This window comes from Drosophila santomea, chromosome 3L (assembly GCF_016746245.2).
Source record: "Drosophila santomea strain STO CAGO 1482 chromosome 3L, Prin_Dsan_1.1, whole genome shotgun sequence".
NCBI classification, from domain to species: domain Eukaryota; kingdom Metazoa; phylum Arthropoda; class Insecta; order Diptera; family Drosophilidae; genus Drosophila; species Drosophila santomea.
Genome location: NC_053018.2, coordinates 9,145,901 through 9,165,476, shown reverse-complemented (window position 1 = coordinate 9,165,476; position 19,576 = coordinate 9,145,901). Strand labels below are relative to the sequence as shown.

General features: G+C 43.0%; 2 protein-coding genes across 19 annotated transcripts in view; one reads left to right on the top strand and one right to left on the bottom strand.

Annotated features, from left to right (window-relative positions):
• LOC120449557 (potassium voltage-gated channel protein Shab) overlaps positions 1-19,576 on the top strand; it is a 58,836-nt gene that overhangs the window by 5,205 nt on the left and 34,055 nt on the right. The gene's annotated exons all lie outside the window — the stretch shown is intronic.
• Positions 15,403-16,968, bottom strand: LOC120449558. Its single transcript, XM_039632105.2, has one exon. It carries the CDS (start codon positions 16,919-16,921, stop codon positions 15,488-15,490), a length of 1,434 nt encoding a protein of 477 aa, XP_039488039.1. The 5' UTR covers positions 16,922-16,968; the 3' UTR covers positions 15,403-15,487.

Below are 19,576 nucleotides of genomic sequence, written 5' to 3'. Positions count from 1 at the left end.
TGTCAGAGAAAATCGCCGAAAATCGTGGAGCAGTCAAAACTTTGGGGCTTGTTGTCCTCCTTCCTTTTTTTTTTTTTTGGTCTTCCACCGAGCCCTGTTTGTCAAGGCAGAGCTGCCAAGAAAACGGCAGCGAGCCACAAATTTTCCCTTTCAATTGGAGAACTGGAGCGGCAAAGCGGGTCAAGACGGGTAAACACTTGTGCAGTGAGAAAAATTTGTGTTAGAAACAAATATATTTAAAAAATCTGCGCTTGAAAGGCAGGAACTTCGATATCTGGTGGAATATATTATCATTTATAATATATTTGAGATGGGTAACCCTAGATGTCTTATCACTCCTCATATACAACGCCCAGGACTCCAACGTTTAGGGTCACAATTTTTCTCGGTGTATTCAGTTTCCTGCCAGGCTGTCACAGACTTCTGGAGCCTGTTCCGGTTTCCAAGCCGAAGCCTGCTGGCTTATTTATTCATGTGCCTCCAATGGATTGCATTTGCCGCCGAGATGGAGTGCCAATTGCTCACGCCTAAGGAATTACGCATCGATTTCCTGAGCAACGCGACGTATACGCAATGCGATTAATCTTGGCCTCCCAAAACGGAGCTCATTAGCATGGAATCGCTGAGCGGGAAAAGAACGAACTGTGCAAGATTAATTGCGGGTCGTGTTCATCTTGGCTCCACTTTTTTTTTGGCCACTTTGAAGGCGGCCGCCACTCGTTTTGGCCGAAGTGCCAGCGCATTTATGCTAAATGGCCAGCCAAGAAATGTTTGCGGCAACAACTTGAAACTAATTGCCTCTTGACTGTTCCTCTATGTGGGTGGCTCGATTTTACCGCCCACTCAGCCATACCATTTTGTCCTGTCTGCTGGGTAATTGTTCACGGAGAACTGCACTTAAACACACAACATTACCGGGAATGTGTGGCAAAATGCTCAAATGCAATTGCTTTTGCGGCTGTGCCACGATGTGCGATGTGGTACACCTCTAATGACACGGCAATGGACAGAGAAGACTGCAAATGCCACGGGCAAAATAAATATAATGCAGAAAATAGAATGCAAACCGAGAGTAAACTTGGTCAGGGGACGGAAAGTAAAAGGGTAAAACAAAACTTTAATTAGGCTGAGAGCTATACTGAAATTGATTGTTCACGAGTTGAAGCTTTCAGCTTGGAAAAATAGCACAGAAAAACGTACGCAGTTAAATGAGTTTCAACAAGGAAGTCAATTACTAATTACTTGAAAACTAATGATGTTTTTATATTTTATGCGCAGTGGACTTTCATAATGGAACGGTTAATTTATTATTTGCTAATTACTGTTTGTCTTAGCTTATAAAATATCCTGATAATTGCATATAATTGATTTGATGACCCCAATACAAACTCAAAACAATCCTTAAGTAACTTGCCTAAAAATAGGTAATTAAAGGCCAGGCAAGTAATTATCCTGATAATCAATCACTGCCGACTTCAAGCAACTTTCATTACGAAATTAAACTCAGTTTCATGGAGTGTAGTTTCTGGAAATCTTTTGGCTGCATCCGAGCTGCCACCACGACTTTTCCAGTAAAACCACGCTTTTCCGCTTTTCTTGGCGGTTGCTGCTGACTGAGGGGGGGTGGTAATAGGAGGGGCAAATGCCAAGGCTGCTGCAGCCACCATTAGCGTCATCATTATCAACGAAATGGTAATGAAACTTCATGATTGTCTCGGTTTTTTCCCCACCACCCAAGTGATAAGTACCTAAACATGAGTTTTCTGCACTCCACTCACACTGGGGCATATTTCTTTTTTAATGGCGTCGAGATTCAATTAAGTGAACCCCTTTCTCTTGTCATTTCTAGAAATTAAAAAAAAATTCTGCTGGGAAAGTGGGCGTGGCATGGCTGCCTTGCGTATGTTTGTGATATCTTAATAAAGTTAAAAGCGCTGGCGCTTTTTGTTCCAACTTGTTACTGTCATCTGCACACGATTGTGCGAAGACATGGGAAAAAGGCGAGGAAAACGACGGGGAAAACGGCGGGGAAAATGGCGGGCTCTATGGTCGAGAAAACCGGGGCAGAGGCTTCGAGGACTTGGCGCAAAGTTTTCGCTTTTTGCAGGCGACATCCTGGCCTGTGCGCCAGATCAAAGCCGCTCAAGGAAATTGAAAAATACAATTTTGCACTCCTTGGCGAAGCGAAGGCAGGCAAAAAGCACCCAGAAAGAAATTTGGGTGCACAAAAAAGCACAAATCTGTGAGGCTGAAACAAGGCTTAAATTTCGTGTTAAAAATCCACCTTACTCCGTCCCTTCTCGTCCTTCTGGGATAATGGTCACGCTTTGTGTCGCTGCCACTTTTATCTGCACCGCCGTTGTTCACTATTGTTTTACGTCTCACGTCTCCTGCGGCGCAAAAACGGAGGAGTTTCGGAGGAGCTGGTGGAGCTGGTGGAGCTGGAGGGGCTGGTGTAGCTGATGGAGCTGGTAGAGCTGTTAGAGCTGGGAATGGAAATGTCTACGGCAATGGCTTTTACTCCACGGGTTTTTGGTCCTACTGTCTTGGTTTATTTATGGCACATCTGCTGCTGCTTTTCCCTCGACTTCTCCTTCCACAGCAGCGGATGTGCAGCGTCATGTGCTCGATGGGGGGCACAGGTTGGCCCCACTAAGTGGAAAGCTGAAACTTAAAGTTGCCATGTTACAAGCTATTGATATCTAGAGCACCTCCTCACTGGCTTTAATTGAACTTATTAAAAATTAAAGCAATGAAAAACTTCTGGCATTGTATGAACAATTATGTGAAACTATCAGCTATGCATAATGAAAGCATTTCATGTTAAACTTTTCACTAACTTTATTAAATTACCAACTTGGTGGTGAAATCTCTGGTGTGTCTTTCAATTCATGATTATTTGATGAGCTTGGCGGCAAGCAACTATTATTGTAATTACTAATTTAATGTTAAATGAAAGCTACAGAATGGAATGTAGTTCCACCAACTGTTTCATTTGATTAAATATGTTCATTAAAAGTTATTTCCAAGCTCCACTGTACCGGTAGTTACTTTGCATGCATACGAGCATGTTGCAAGTCAGTTCTGCGACAATATATGGTTGCACTTTAACTGAAAGGACGCCGGCGAAAACTAAAAGCGAAATGCGCCATGGGCAGCTCTAGAACACACACACACACACACACAAACACACACAGTAGCACACGGCCGCAGGTGACTGCGAGTATCTGTGTGAGTTGCATGGTGAAGTGACATGAGTATCTTGTATCTGGCCATATTTGCACTCAAGGTGCGGCACCACGGATGCAGATACAGGAGGATACAGGATGCTTCCTGTTGCTGCATGGCCAGGGGTAAAAAGAAGTGAGGCGGTCAGGCTGGCCACGAATAATTAATAGTGTCTGAGCCCGGTCAATGTGTGCTAACGATTCCAGTTGGCTGCCTGCAACGGTAACTCGAGCTTTTCCACCGCACGCTTTCCACCGCTCTGTGTGTCTGTGTGTGTGCGCCTGTGTGTGTGGCAGTATGTCTCTGTATTTGTGTGGGCATGTCCTTTACTATTTAATGAGCACTCAGCCGCAGGTTTCTGTGGGCGTGTAGATACGAATATATTCCCATCCAGCGGAGGATTCTGCCAGTCACCGTTAAAATGGAAAATGCGGGGTTTGTGGAAGAGCGGGAAAATCCTCGCCTATTTTCAGGCACCTTGAGTGGAAAACTTGGCTGCTCTGCGATGCTCCTTCTTCTGTAATTTTCTAAATTTACCTTTTGGGTGCATTTACGGCCGTGTGCTATAAATAACTCGCACAGACGTATCCTTTTTGTTTTCCAAGCTTTCGAATTCATTTCGCTAAGAGCCTCGTCATTTTTTTGGCGTATGCCTCCCGCTGATAGTCCAATTGAATCATATGGATTTCCTGCCAATAAAATTCCAACTAGAATCAACATAAGCACTCGCGGCGATTGCAAACAAATCAATAAAATTTAAATGTTTATTTGAATTATAAATATACAAATCAGTTTTTACGAGCGCTTCCATTGCAGTCAGTACTTATCGTAAAAATTATGAAATTATGTTTACAGGAATGCCAGAAAAGATCGCATTCCCCAGTCGAGTGATTTTTCATGATGAAAAACTTCCGCCCAGAAATTCCCAATTTGTTTGTTTGATCAGTGCGATGAGATACAGCGGCCGAAAGCTACAAACATAAATATTAATATTGCGATTCATAAAACACGGCCAATTGCTCATAAATTGCTTTGATTTTTGTTCGTATTTGTTACGGCTTCATCATCATTAATCGATGTACACATTGCCAATTCCCCAATATGCAAATATATATGTGCTCGAGGGCAAATGGCAAATTACCGCCACTAGACATAAGTTGGCTTAGCCGCAAAACGAGCGGCTTAAAGCCAAATCCCAAAAGGCATTAGGTCTAATAGGCCCACTACTGAAAAACCCAATTGAAATGGCTCAGCGCAGCACTTAAGGCTATTATGTGGAATGTTTATGCGTGGTGCTAGATTATGATCAGTTATTCTAGGCAAAGTACTTAAAGTTAATCGGTCGATATAAACTATTCAATTTACTTTATTTTAAGTTTATTGGTTCAACTTTATTTTCATAATGTTATTAAGAACATTATCGTAAGAACATAGTGTGCTGCGCATAAACGTGCTTTCATTAAGGCATTACCCCTGTATTTGCACATCTACAGACTTGTTTGAGTGTGCAAGTGCCTAAGTGCGCGAGTGTGTGTGTGTGTGTGTGTGTGCTGGCTGTATCTGTGTGCACCGCTCGAGAACACTTGAGGCTTTAAGCTGCTGCCATATACTCACACTCGACGCAGTCATCAACAACATTGACGTACTTATCATTGCCGTCATTCGTGACGCTTGAAAATGTTCTTCAAATTTTTGGTTGATTTTTCCCATATTTTCAGTTTTCCTTCTTTTTCTTTCACTTTTCTCCGAGTGTTTGGCACTCGAGTGAGAGATTATCAAAAACTGTTTACTCGAGTCTCGAGTGCGGAGCTGCCAGTTGGCAGTGGCGAGGTTTTTTCCCCCCGTTTTTTCATCTTTTTCTATTTGCCTGTGGATTTCAGCCACATGTCCTGACACTTTTTTCAGCTCACTTGCCACTGACAGGCGCCGTTCAACGCCCTGCCTCCTCTCTGCCCCCTTTGCACATAATTTCCATGAAATTGATTGACAATTGCCGCATTTTGTGGCACATTTGCAAAACAGGCGACCGCCCGTGGCGCGCTGTATCGATTAGGCCACGGCAGGATGCACGATGTACCACCGGACACGGCGCTGAGTTGAGTCCTGTCAACTGCCCACCCCACGACAGGAGCCTCCGATTTCAAGCCCCCGGGGTCTGGAGTGCCAGCCCCTTCTCTAAACTTTAATTAAATTGCCACGAGCGTTGCGGTGGAGTTTCATTGTTCCTAGAAAACTTCTTTTGAACTGGGTCGTTCTATGATGAAATTCAGCAATACAAAGCGATATTAATAATATGGTTCTTAGACTACTTGGCTTCTTTTAAATATAATTTTAGGAATAAGTCATGGTGAATTCTATTTAGTTATTCTAGCAATTACACAGCATTTGGAACTTCGTGCCCGTCTAGTGACCTACAATTCTTGAAAAGCACAAATTTTGCATTCCCAACAGTTTCATATTGCATTTTATGTGTTTTTTGCACCCCAAGGAATGTCACAAATTTGTGTAATTTGCGCCTGCAAGTAGGCAGCACTTTTTGCGCTGCAGCTGGCTGAAACGCAAGCCAAGGGATGTGCGCCTAGGACCCTCCAGATCCTTCAGTCTCCCGTTTCCAGATTGCTGCAGATTATCTCGTTGTAACCGGGCTGTCAAAGGACTCAGCCAGGCAGAGGCTGAAAAAAAATAGGAGAAACAATTACGTGCAGAGCGCGTGTGTGTTGCTGAGCCTTTTGCCTGGCTGCACTCGCAGCTTGACTTTGGCCATTGTTGTCCTTTGGGGCGCTGGGAATCCAGCGACAAGTTGCATCCTGGGGATCCGGGAGACATCTTGATGCTCGCATGCAAAGCCAACTCCATTGTATTCCGTTTCAGCGCTCTCGACGGCAACAACGGGCATTTAATTGTGCAGTCGCCAGATGACAGATGCACTCCAAAGCAAACTCACAATCAGGCACTCACACACACGCACTCACACAGACGCACTCACACACACTAACACACACACTTTCAAAGGAAATAATCGGAAAATGAAGAGGAGCTGTGGGCAAATGGGTTGCATAAAACTGAAAATTCCTTGGGCATTGTAAACAAACTGCAATTGTTTGCTCTTCCCTCTTTTGGCTGGAAAATTTGTTTCTGGTCCATTGAAGTTGGTTTCATCTGCTTCATTTGGTGTTCCAAACAGGGAGTTCAGTTTTGGAAAGAGCTAGATACAGGGTGTAATACTAGAGGTAACAAAAAAATATTGTATTGTATTTTATTCACAGAACTGTTGCATTTATAAGAGATATTTTCATTTGATAATTTTAATACACATTGCAAATAAGTTGGAAACTCAAACTAAATAACCAATAAATCCCCAGATTATCATCAATGCTCTTCTTATAATTTATACAAAACTACGACCAGGGAAATGTAAATAATGGGAAAGCGAGCTAAGCGCTAAGCACTGGGAATCTAAAACAAACATTTTCGTATCAAGTCGTACTACACAATGCGTTTGTCTTTCGGGGCGTCTGGCGGAGAATTTCCATTTATCAGGTGGTTTCCCAAAGGCCTATAAATAGCGATTGTTTTCAATGAGATTCCGCTGGCGCTCTCCGGCTCTCGGTCGGGGCTATGTGGGCCACATCGGCTATATATATAGATATATAGCCGGCTATTCTGCGTTTACCGAGATGCAGTCACCGCGCTCTTTCTACTTCTCCTTCGCCTTCGTCGCGTGGGTTTTATTTTTGATTTAGCGAAATTGAACAAAACGCTGGCCACCAGAAATAAACTGTTACTCATGTCGCCTTCGGTGCTCGGTGTGTTTTTAATTATTTACAAGACAGATGTATAAATAATTTCGCATATTTAATTCCATGGCTGTCAACGCTGCGTATGCGCAATGCCCAAAGTGCACTTGCTATTCCCATTCCGACTTCGATTTTCTCGCTTTTCCTCGTTTTCCTCTTTGTTGTTATTATTGTTATTGTTCTGGCCATTTACGCTCTACGACTTGAGTGTAAACAATTCGATGAGTTTGTTTATGTACAAACACATCGAAGAAGCCGGGACGTGAGTGTAGATAATTTTCCATAACGCAACGAAAGCTGTTTATAGTTAACATATGCTCCTTCGTTCAATCTTCAATCTCTTCCGATATTTATCCGCACTTGTGTACCTATATTTTTTTGTATAATTGTTTATGGCGATATTTCGCGTCGTTCTTTTTGGCAAACGTTTTTCTAAAACGAAAAAAAAGGAAAAACGTTTATTTTCACAACGAGGAAAAGCTCATTTTCGAACACAGCAACTATGTTAGATGGCGAATGCAATGGTTTGGCCTGCTTCTATTTGATTTTCCTCGCATTTTCATCGGTGGCGTCATCAATTTCGAAATGTGCAGCTGATAAGAGGAAAATGTGTGCCTCGCCAGCGAGTTTTCCTCTCGCGCATTTTCCATTAATTCCCCGGCAGGCGGAGGGAAGGTCATTGTGTCCGCTGGCTGCAACTTATTTTGGTCGACACACCTACTCGTGAGTTTCCACCGCCAGCACACAAAATTTGCACTTTGCCGCATGCGGCGCCGAATTTATTTCCGTTTAGATTGTGTCATTTTGGTAATTTTGGCCCGCGCTGCGTATACGCAATGTGTGCAATTGCGGAGGCGGAAACTAGCACCTCGCTAAGTGTGCACTGTATGCAAGTGTGCACAGAAAGAAATAGGATTGAAATATAACTAATAATAGTTCATGTCGTATATTCATATGTGACTTACAATGCGTTATTATCTAGCAAACCCAATTAGACCCTGACATCGTATAATTTTCATTTTGTGAGCCACCTCCATTTTGCAATACTTATGGGCAGCAATTCCTCTTATTGCGAATGTCGAGAATGATGGAAATGTCGCTGGCTCGGGTGAAAAGCTCATGGAATTCCCCCGTTAATGGCACCTGCCAACAGTCATCTGGCCAAATGACACCTGCTCAATGTTGAGTGTTCTATGCATTGTTGGGGCTTTATTGATTTATGTTGTTCAACCACTAATGACGTCATCGCAGGTGGCAATAAATGACAAATAAATTGAGTGGCAGCAAGGTATTCTTTCACTTCTGCAAGAATTTCAGACTGCAAGTGTAATGAAATGCGAAAGCCATTCAATGTGTATTAAAAACGATCTAAGCTTATAAATGTTGCACAATTAAAAGGTAAAAATGGGTAGAGAAAATATTTTGCTTGCTAGGATAATAAAGATAATATTTTAAATGAAAGCAAAGGATGCTGAGTGCCAAATAAACGAAAAAGTCCAATTACCATTCTTTTGTTTCGCCAAACAGCTTTTCATTTCGGCACCAAGTACCCCAAATGAAAATCTTTTGTTTATTCAAGAGACAAACCTCTTTTTATGCCCCCGAAAATCTCCGAACCCTACTGAAACCATTTACGCTGAATGGAAGCGGACACTGGCCAAAAACGCGTTTAAACATAAAAACTTAATTATGTGTCAAAAATTGTTGCCGCCTCGTTAACGCAGTGTTCAACATCGCGGCCACGGGCGTTTCATGTTTGTGCATACATCAACACCCCCCTCTTTTGCCATTTTCCGCCCAGAATTTCCCGCATGTGAGTGTGAGTGGAAAGCCCTGGCTTGGCAAGCAAAATCGGCAAACGACCGCAAACACAAACAAAATAAAGCGAAAAATACAAAACTTAGCGAGGACAAAAATGAATGGGTGATCGCATGGGTGGCGGGGTAAAAGGGCAAAGGGGAAAAGGGGGGAAAAGTGGGTGGGGCTTAAGGGAGGTGGCGGCCAATAAAAAGTAGCTGTAAAATGGCCTTTACGGCATCCAACTACACGAATTTATGGCCCTGCTTTCGCCGGGTAATGCGCAATTAAAACTGCCAAGTGCATTACATTAAATTAAAATTAAAAATGAAAATGCAATGACAACGCAATCCCGTGTCCATGATACATTACCCGACCATGGCATTTTCAAGTGCCCAGAAAAAAAGGAATATTAAATCGTGTACGAGTATGTGGAAAATCTAAAAAGAAATTTCCCAGTCGCCAATCTGACCAATTTGCGCCACAATTTACAGTAGATTTCGAAATAGCATCAGTAAGTCGCTAGAAGCGCAACTCATAATTAAAACAATGCATTTATAATACAAATTAGCCCGCATTTGTGCAATGCTCAGTAATATTTTAACAGCTCATGAATAGAAAAGTTTACTAAATTGCACGTTTACAAGTTTAATTAACTCTGCAATTATTCCAGGGCTGAAATTTTTAATTGTAAAAAAACTCGTTATGTGAAAAGTTATTAGTTCATTCCAGTTGATGTGAATGCAAGATAATAAAGTAGCAATTATAAGTATTATACTGATAAACGTTTTAATATAAAACCAATTCTAAACAGAATCATTTTCTCCAATGCATTGTAAGTCATGTTCATGGCCACTCTCCATTTCTCGGCGAAAACATTCCTATGGGGCCAACGCTGCGTATGCGTTATTCATGCAATTCATTCATTGCTGGCATCAGCTGTTCCCCCCATCGATTCGCCATAAACAATCGAATCGAGAGGAAAACCAATTAAAATCATGCGTCGAAATGTGCGACCACTTCTTGAGTGGGAGTGGCCAGAGGGGGGGGCGGTGTACGTTGGGTGGAAGGGGCGGTGTAAAAGGGGAGGCAGTGCGACAACACCACAAATAGCTGGCATCGAGCATCGTCAGCTGGTCCATAAAGTATTTTGGCCTGCCTACGCGACCATTAATGCTGTAAAAGCATTGCGACGACGTCTAGATATGCAAAAAAAAAAACAAAAAAAGAAAGAAAACCGAAACGAAAATAAACTGAAATTGGTTCATTACTAAGCGGCTGGTGAGGGGGTGTGGTGAATGGTCGGTGAATGGGTGGTGAATGGGTGGTGAATGGGTGGTGAGGGGCTGGCCACCTTGACGTTGCTGCTTGAACTCGAGCCAAAGAACTATTGAAGGGTGTTGCGAAGGCCTGCGGAACCGGCGGTGATTTGCACTTATTACTAATGGCAATTTTTCCATTTCCATGGAAAACATTTCCTCACGCTGCGGATTACAACAAATTGAGATGCCCTCGAACATGTTTTCTCTATCTGTCTAAGCACACAATCAAGATAAAATGTTTCTATTTTAATATCGTCTTTAATTAGATTTAAATATGTTACTTAGTTTGATTTTGTAAATTTAATTACGAGGTTTGGATGAGTTCATATATAAATTTTCCATATGAATTTCATTTGCGCATAATTTTAGACCGTCAATTTCCCCCTAAACGATGAATAATTTTCCCAAGCGAACTTTATCCATTTGAATTGTTCCATGAACAGTCACTACAAAGTACAGCGAATTATAGTTTTTCTCTGGAATTTTTGTTCTTGCCGCTGTTCGCACGTTTGCGATATGTTATTCCCGTTGTATTTGCCACTCGAGTGTGCCACAAAATGTGATTGATTAGCAACGAATTTGGCCCGAACGGCGTACAGCACACATGAAACATTTTCGAAAGTATTGCTGAGTATTTGCATCTGGCCGAATGGCGAAAAGTTGCGGAAAATGTTTTTCCCCACCCGGGCATGTGACCGCTACGTCATGGGTGGCGGAAAATAAAGATATGCTTACACCCCGGAAAAATATCCCCACTTCTGACGGGACATCAAAAGCCAAAAAGGCAGTTGGCAATGTCGAGGCAACTGGGGGACTTAAACGTTTGGCGCATTCATGTTGTCGGCGCGGACATGTCACATTCAAACAACAATGTGTACATTAGGAACGATTTTCGAATTCGGCATATCTCCTTGGCAATTGGCCCAGTTTCTGTGGGAAACACGGCGACAAGCCAAGGGCCTGGATTTGCGGCACGTGGAGGACGCAGTGGAACATCTTGTCCACAATTAGGTGTGTCATTTGCAATTAGAAGTGATGCCTCAAATAGAAGATTTCTATACGCAGGGCTTTCTCATAGAAAGGAATCTATTTACATATGTATCTATCGTAATATTCTACGAATTCTAGCAGTTGCTTTGTTACTTATATTCTCTTTAATCCAACGAATTTCCATATAAATCTCAATGTATCTCAAACAAAATCTGTTCGCGAATTGCCAGCAAATTGCCATTCAATGCTCTATTTCATTTGGCTGAAAGCCCAAGCCAAAAACTGAAACCCGTCATCTGTCCAAAGATTCAAATACTAAAAGGAAAGTGGGAAAGCGTGCATATAAGCGAAATAGATAAGATTCAGTTTAAAATGGAACTAAATTAAACAACAAAACACGATATTAATAATAAGTTAAGGAATAAATTCTTATTTCAAACATATTAATTTGTTTACCTTAACATTATTTTTCCAACATGAAGACGTATTCTTGTATTGCGCTCACTGAAAATTATTTCTTTTTTCTGCGAGCATTCTTTCTAGACCCCATTTGTTTTCACGTCTTATTAAAATTGATTTAAACCACTCTATGGATTACCAATTTCGACATAAATGTTTGTTAGGCTAATAAAAGAGTGTAATGTTCAGCCACAAAGCTTTTAGATAATTTCTTCACCTATAAATTCGCACGTTGTGTCAGTGATTATTTAGAGCTAAAAATGTGTTTACGGAATTGTTAAATGGGCGTACATTAAGCAAATTTCTATTAGTTTTCCTGAACTGCTTACTTTTATATGGACACTAATGGCCAATGGCTTAATAAATGCTCGTACTGTGGAAAATAAAATTGTATAATAAATTATTTCATTGCTCAAAAAAGAGAAAGACTGCTATTGCCAACTATTATTATATATTTCGTAGAATCACATTTAAATATTTTGCCGCCAGGCATTTAAGTAGATACTTTGGCCATCAAATTGATTGGTTTTCTTCTTGATTAAAAAGCCAAAAGTGCTCTTTACTCCTGTCAACAGCCAGTGACGAAGTTATAGCCCCTCACGAGCGACCTCTGACCCCTGATAATAAATAAGTGTGCCGCAGTTTTTGCCGATCCATCGCCGGCTCCAGTCAGTCCAGTTTTCTGTGCCAAAAATAGCAAAACCATATTAATTTTTGTTTGCTTTGTTTTGGTTTCTGTTTCTGTGTGGCTTTGGCCACCGAAGCCGCCAGCAGGCAGGAAATGAGAATTGAATACAATAAAAATCATTCAATAGTATCACTCGGCCCCATTGTTGTGCCGAATTAATAATGGATAACAATGGATAGCAGTGGAAAGCGGAAGCCCAAAAGAAGAAAAGCCGAAACACACACTCTACACTACACACACAATGGTCGCAATAAAAAGGCAGGAATGTGGAGGAGACAAGTGGATTATGAGGACAGGATGAGGTTGATCCTGCTACCCGAAACCGATCCATCCCTGGTTTAATTAACTCCCGACGTGATTTGCCCTGTTCTCACAGCGCTGAAAAATGGCCAGAAGTAGTAGTGCTGGAATGGGCCATTCAATTCCGGTGGTCAGGGGCTCGTAATTTGAAGTTATGTGCGGTCTGATGTAACCAACAACCCAACAACCCAACAAGCAAACAAGCTTCCTCGAGGTCCTGCGAGAAATTTCCATTTAAGCCAGCAGCAGAACGGCAAGCAGAACGAACTGAGTTTTCCCTTTCCAGCCATAAATCATAAACAAAAGGCAGCATTTCGGATAACAAAAGGCTGGAGGAAAAGTTTAGAAATTTTGGCTTTAAAAATGTTTGCAGTTCGAAAAGAACTTAGTAGAAGGCTGGGGAGAGCTCTGAAAACATTCTACTGCTGCTCAGATGCAAAACAAACTGCCTCGAGAAAATTCATAAACAAGAGGCATTAATTCCCGAGCAAAAAGCTGAAAGAAAAAGTTGGCAGCCAGCTTAAAAAAAGTTGTAGTTTAACAAGACATTTTTATGCAAGAGCTGCGCTTTTTAAACTTCTAAGTTAAACCAATTAACTTAAGACTTAAATAAATAGCAATAGTTTCTTCAAAAATGTGTTATTACAATACAATCCTTTAAGGATAAGTAAGGGATACCCTTAGATAAAAGAAGACAAGGAATAAATGAAGGCGAATTACCTTCTGTCACTGAACAACTCGCTGTCCGTGGCATCAGCAGCACAGAGTATAAATGACAGGTCATAGGTGATAGGTGGGATGCGGAACGAGATTTAAGCCTGGCAATGTGGTGAAATGGGCTTCCTTGCCAGTGTCCTTGAATCAGACACTCGAACTCGACCGCAGGCAACGAGCAACGGGCAACGGGAACGGCAATAACTTCCAGCTGCGAGGTGACCCCAAACGGGTGAGAGGTGGTGGTGGAGATGGTGACCTCGTGGAGTGACTGCACCTTCACCTGTCACACGGGTGGAGAAAGCGCGAACGAGCCTGGGTGCACGCGTACCCAGCTGGGAAAGTGGAAAAGGGGCTCTCAGATTGCCAGCTAGCCAACTTTCGCGGCATTGGTCACAGCAGCAGCGATGGCAGCCGCAGAAGTACAAGTAACATGGCACTAGGGCTACAAAAACTCACTGAGAAAAAACTATTTAGGAAAAGTGTGAAGAAAGGCTTTCAGAACTTAAAAAAATATTCTTGTTTTCTATTGATATATATTTGCAATAATTCTAGCTTATAATTGGGCTTAATTTTAATATTTATGGTTCCAAAATTCCCCAATTCGTGGTCTGAATTACAATTTCCCTGAAGTGTAGCGACTGTGAAAACAGCGAAAACAGCGCTCGTTTAGCAGAGTTGTATCCTGTTTCCAATTTTCATTCAGTATCCCAATTCCACGCGCACTTCGTGTGCCCCCACCACCCACCACCCACTACACACCACCACCCGCTACACACCACACACCACCCACCGAACACCGCCCACCACCCACCAACTTACAACCCAAAGTAGGTCGTGGCGTCTGTCCTTGCCGCGGAGCGAAGGCAGGCACAAAGGCGAGCACGACGAACAAGGAGCTGCAAAAGGACGAAAAACTTCACCTAACCTCATTACGAGTTTCCCTACGCACACACACACACACAGCAGTGATGACGTCATTGGTTGAGCTGTGTGCCTTCGCCTGCTCATTCGTTCATTCGTTTGTAAAGGCTGCGCACGAGGTGGGTGTCCTTTGGTGGGTGGTGCAAATGTCAGAGGTTACCCAGAAGTGGAACTACCTGTAAGCTAATTATGCATTTCATAAATATGCATAATAAATAAATAAGTATATATATATTTTATAATATTGCCAATGAAATGCTCATAAAACAATTCACGGGCGGATCAAAGGATCTAAGCAAATGAATGGAGCAATTTCCCTTTTGGGCTGGAAAGGACCTGCGCACTGAGCAGAATAAGAGAGCGGAGAGAGAGAGAGAGTTATTGGAGTTGTCGGCTTTAGATGTCCTGGAATAACCAAAAGGACAACAACAAATTGCAGTAAACAGTAGAAAAAGTAGCCAAACGTTGGGAGGTGGGCGGGATTACTGGGCGGTATAAAAGGGGTGGCTAAAAGGGGGGGCGGGGTAAAAGGGTATCATGCGTAGCGGCTACTGAGACATTGGAATTATTACTATACCTTACGTGCTTTTATTGCTCTTCAGCTACGCGTACCATTTTCGCCCCAACTTCGAGATAAATGTGTGTATATATGTATAATTTCTGAATTTTATAAATTTTTTTGCAACGAGTGCGTCAGGTGAGATGGAAATTGCGCCAGGATACTGGCCAAAGTGGATGACAAAATCTTCACTAATCCCATTTAAATTTCATTCGTCTGCCAAATGGATTTCATTTTAATTTCGCATTAAGCAAAGACAAATCCCTGCAGCGACTTTCTGCTATCCAATTTAAATGCGTTCGCAGCTGATTTGCATGCAAATAAGCCAGATTTTCCAATCCCGCCACAACCGAAGGACGAATATCCTTCACATGCGAGGTGGCACTGCCAGATTTGGCAAACAAATATGCGGGAGTGTCACGGTGTCACGGTTCATCGCTTCGTCGCTCACATTGTAAAATAGATAATTACCATATCCATGGGTTATGCGGGCATATTTGAGTTTGTCGATTGCGGTTTCTATCTGACTGATCCATGGGCCAATTGAGTCTCCGCTCAACTAGAACCAATTTTAGTTGGTGTTTACTATTGGCAATGTTTTTAACCAAAAGGAGACTAAATCAATTGATTAGGCAACTTCAATTTAAATGGGCTTGGTATCGAAAACAATGGTAGCAAACAGTAAACAAGTATGAAATATACATTGGGGTCATTGGGACCTCGCCCTACCCCTGCTTAGCATTGGATCCAGCTCCAATTCGATGACCAGCGACCTTCCGTGGTCCGCCGGCCCCCCGCCATCCCATTCCTTCTGGATGCTGGCGATGTAGCTTCTAAATTCCGAGGCTGTGAAGCGGTGCTGGTATGGGAAATCAATGCTACGCAGGTGGTACGGGCACTTGATGTGATAGACCCAGCGACGCGGGTAGACCACGTCCATGTGGTGCCTCCCGCAGTCGGCCAGGAACTCCTCGATGTCCTCGTACTGGCTGCGCACACCGATGAAGGATATGGCGCGCTCCAGCGTGACCATTGTCTCCGAGTCCGAATTGAAGGCCAGCAGCACGGGATCTCCACGAAAAAGATCCTTCTTGTCCGGCCGATTGCAGGACTCGCGCAGACTAAACAAAAAAGTCATGGGCATGTGGTGAAAGCGGACGCACTTCATCAGGCGGCCCATGTGCGTCAGTCGATTCAAGTCGTCAGAGTGTCCCAGCCAGCGCAGCACGGCAAAGAAGACCTCCATCTCCGAGTTAACGCCGATTGTGTCCTGGCGCAGTATCATTTCCAGAATCTCCACTTGCAGTTGCAGAAAATGTGGGCTGCCCACCAGGGCCAGAAAGTATCTTCTCAGCCGGCGCACCATCATCTCACAGAGCTCTCCGAGCGCAGGCTGTGGCTTGGCCTCCAGATAGATCAGGAAGGCACTCTTTTCGCGCACCGAGTTACCAGACAACATCCTCCAGATTTCCTTCTCCAGCAGACTTACGCCCAGGTGGCGGGCCACTTGAAGTGCGGGCACCAACAACTCGAAGGCGGGCAGCTTCTCGGTGCGCATCCACTCGTAGGCGACCTCAAAGCCGCGGGCAGGCACCTCCAGCTCCAGGAACGTGAAGCGGGTTACGCGCCAGTCGTGACCACCAAACCACCCCGAGAAGCACTTCAGCAGGCTGGGTATGCACCTGAACCTGTGCTCTCCGATCCGAATGCGGACCAAGGCGCCATGGTTGCCCTTCATCATCTCGGCCACCACTTGTGGTCCCGGTTTCTTGGGCGGCACATTGAGAAGTAAGCCGGGAGAGGGTTTCAACTGCACGTAGGAGAACACCGAGCGCAGCGGCACCTGGTAGTCGTTGTCCCTGAACGTTTCCCAGTCGGAGTACTCCTCATCCGTGAACGTTCTCCACAGGAGCTCCGCCCGCTGCTGCCGTAGTATTTTGGCCCTGCACTGTTCGAAGTCGGTGGTAGTTCCCTTGCCGGTAGATGTGCTCTTTGCCTTACTCTGCCTCGACTTCTTTTGCTGTGCCGGATCCACTTTGATCTTGGAGCTTATATCATTGACTCGGGGCATTGCTTTTCCTTCAGAGACAAGCGTTGTGGTGGAGATCAAGCTGGAGGTGGAAGCGCTAAGTCTGGATTCCATAGTAATACTACAAATGCACCCTAAACTGAGAGATGGATGTTATAGGAATCAAGGCCTACTGATGCTGAACCTAGTGGATGCCTTCCTCTGATTGTTATTTATAAAGAACACGTATTCTTCCCTGACCTCTAATCAAGTTGTGGATATTTTCATTTTTCGAATGAACCAAACAGTGGGCGAATAAATTTGTATTTTTAAATTCTCTTATTGGCTGCGGTTGGGTACAAGTCTGTGAATTGACTTCCGTTTGTGCGATTCAATTTGGCAGCTCCTCGTATTAAGTAGCCGCCACTTTGGCCGCTTGGTTTGGAAAACGTTTCGGCTTCTGCTTTCCAGTCGTTTGGTATTATTTTTATTGTTTTGAATTTCAATTTCGTTGCGCCAAGGACGTTGCACGAAAATTAAAGACCACAAATATGCGCAACACTTTCGCGCCACTTGCGCACGTATACCCGCCATATTAAAGTGTGAGTGGTACGCGGCGTATACGTGATGTGTGTTCCAAGCATTCCCTGCTTTCTGCTTCCCATTTCCCGGACTCTTCCGATTTCAGGGTTTTTCAATTTCCTGTTGCTTTCGTGCATTAAGCCCCTTGGAAGGGCATGTGCCCGAAAACTAATCTGCAAAAGGTACATTTCATATTTGTGAATTAATACTCTTGGTTTTCTCTGAATGGAAACTGCTTTAAAGATGAATCTGTGAAGTGAGCTTGCGCTGCTTTGAGGTCTTCAGTGTCCTTGGCATTATATACAATTCGTACTTGGCTTTATGTATTCGCTGTTGGTTTCTCCTCTTTTTATTTTTATTTTTTGCTTTTATTTTCTTTGGCTTGCTGTTTCCCCGGCGGCGGCGAGATTTTCCCTCTTCACCACGTTGCGTGTTCTGGTTTTTCCAGATCAGTGCCGCGCAGCTTGAGCCATATTTTCCCCTGGCATAATTGCAAGAAGCGAAATCCTCTAAGTGGCAGGATATGGCTGGAGGAGCAAAGGATGTCGCCGTCTGAAAGCAATTTCTTTGGCTTTCAGCTGGCCAAATGCCAGGCTCCATATTTCAAACTGAAACGGTTTGCATTCTGAATTATCCAATGACCTGGTCACACATTGTCAATGGAAAGTGTGACTATTTATTTAAGTTATCAACATAAATTTTACAGCCTAATACTAAAATATAGAGTTCATTATTTATTTCAACCGGCACACAAACATTTATCTTTAATTTAAGAATATGCCAGACAGCTAGAAAGCTTAGATATCAATTCAACTTTCAGCTGGCCATTTCAATTGGGCAGGGCTTAAATTTGCAATTGAGTGGCAAGTCAAAACTGCCAATAACTCAAAGAAAACTAGCCTGCCTTTCCATCAATTTGCTCAGTATTTTGTAAACAAACGATCTGTGTTTCACGACGTCACCTGAATGAGAAAACAAGAAAACCGAACGAAGACGTACAGACTGTTTCGTATCTGTGCATCTGATGGATAAACAAATTGGCTGCGTGCGCTCATCGATTTTTATGAGTTCAAAGATTTACTTTCTGCCGCATTCCAGCACAGAAATCCCTGCACCGAAAATCCAATGTGCATTCGGATGCCAGAAGCCAGAAGTCAGAAGCCGGGGAAACAAAGGCATATACCCATGCGAAAAACAAAGAGCAAAACAAAAATATTAATGGCGTCATTTGTCGAACACAGAAAAAGGCCCCGCCGAACGAAGTGCAGAAGAAAATTTGTTGCTTGCCGGGCAAACGAAATTTGCGGAAAAAATAACAAAAATATTTGCTACAACGAATGGGAAGTGCTTTATCGCCTATGTGTATTTGGGGAATAAAAACAAATTAAACTATAAGGCAAGGTAACATTTTATAGTGTAAAAACATTTTTTGGCAAAATCGAATTACAAACTTTGAATGCCTACACATTGCATACATATAGGAATAAATCAATAGTGGGATTAAAAACTATTCATTACGTATTTCAGAAATTGTGGCATTAAGTAGCAATTATTTCGCTATTAAAAAGCTTTCAGCGAGGAAATCTGCTTTGGTTTCGGCGAATTTTAATTTTCCTCTCAAATGAGCCTTTAAAAACTAGCGCTTTTGGGGTCAAAAGCCAAACACGTGCTTCGCCAAAGCATTTGGCTTTGGATTTAATTGCAAAAAGGCACGCGAATTCGCCAACGATTCCGAAACGCCCCCAGGAACTCAATCTCAGTCCCAGCGGGTTCCGGCCAACTATTTTCGGATGGCCAATTAATCTTTGGGCAGAGAACTCACTGCGTGCGGTGGTGTGGAATTTTAAGCGATTTGCTAGTCATTATTTATTTTCCTTCGAGATCGCCGGGTGAAATAAATCGAGCCAAAAATAGCATCAAAACAAGAACTTGGCCAGCATTGAACTTACATCGCCGACGGAGGTGAGACGCATCGCAATCATTTATCATTATTAGGGGACAGCGGACATTTGAAACATTCATGAGTCGGTTAATGCCACAGACTTGATAAATGCTCCGAGCCTTGGAGTCATCCGAAGTTTCGAATACTCTTACACAAGGTAGAGATCAGAGTACTATAAAAACAAGATTTACACACTTATGTGTATGTTTGTATATTCTCTATTTACACTATGTCATTGGAACTGCATATATTAATCAATATCGATT

What these genes read in the sequence shown, in the direction of transcription:
- LOC120449558 (XM_039632105.2), bottom strand. Translation starts at nt 16,921, where the DNA reads ATGGAATCCAGACTTAGCGCTTCCACCTCCAGCTTGATCTCCACCACA.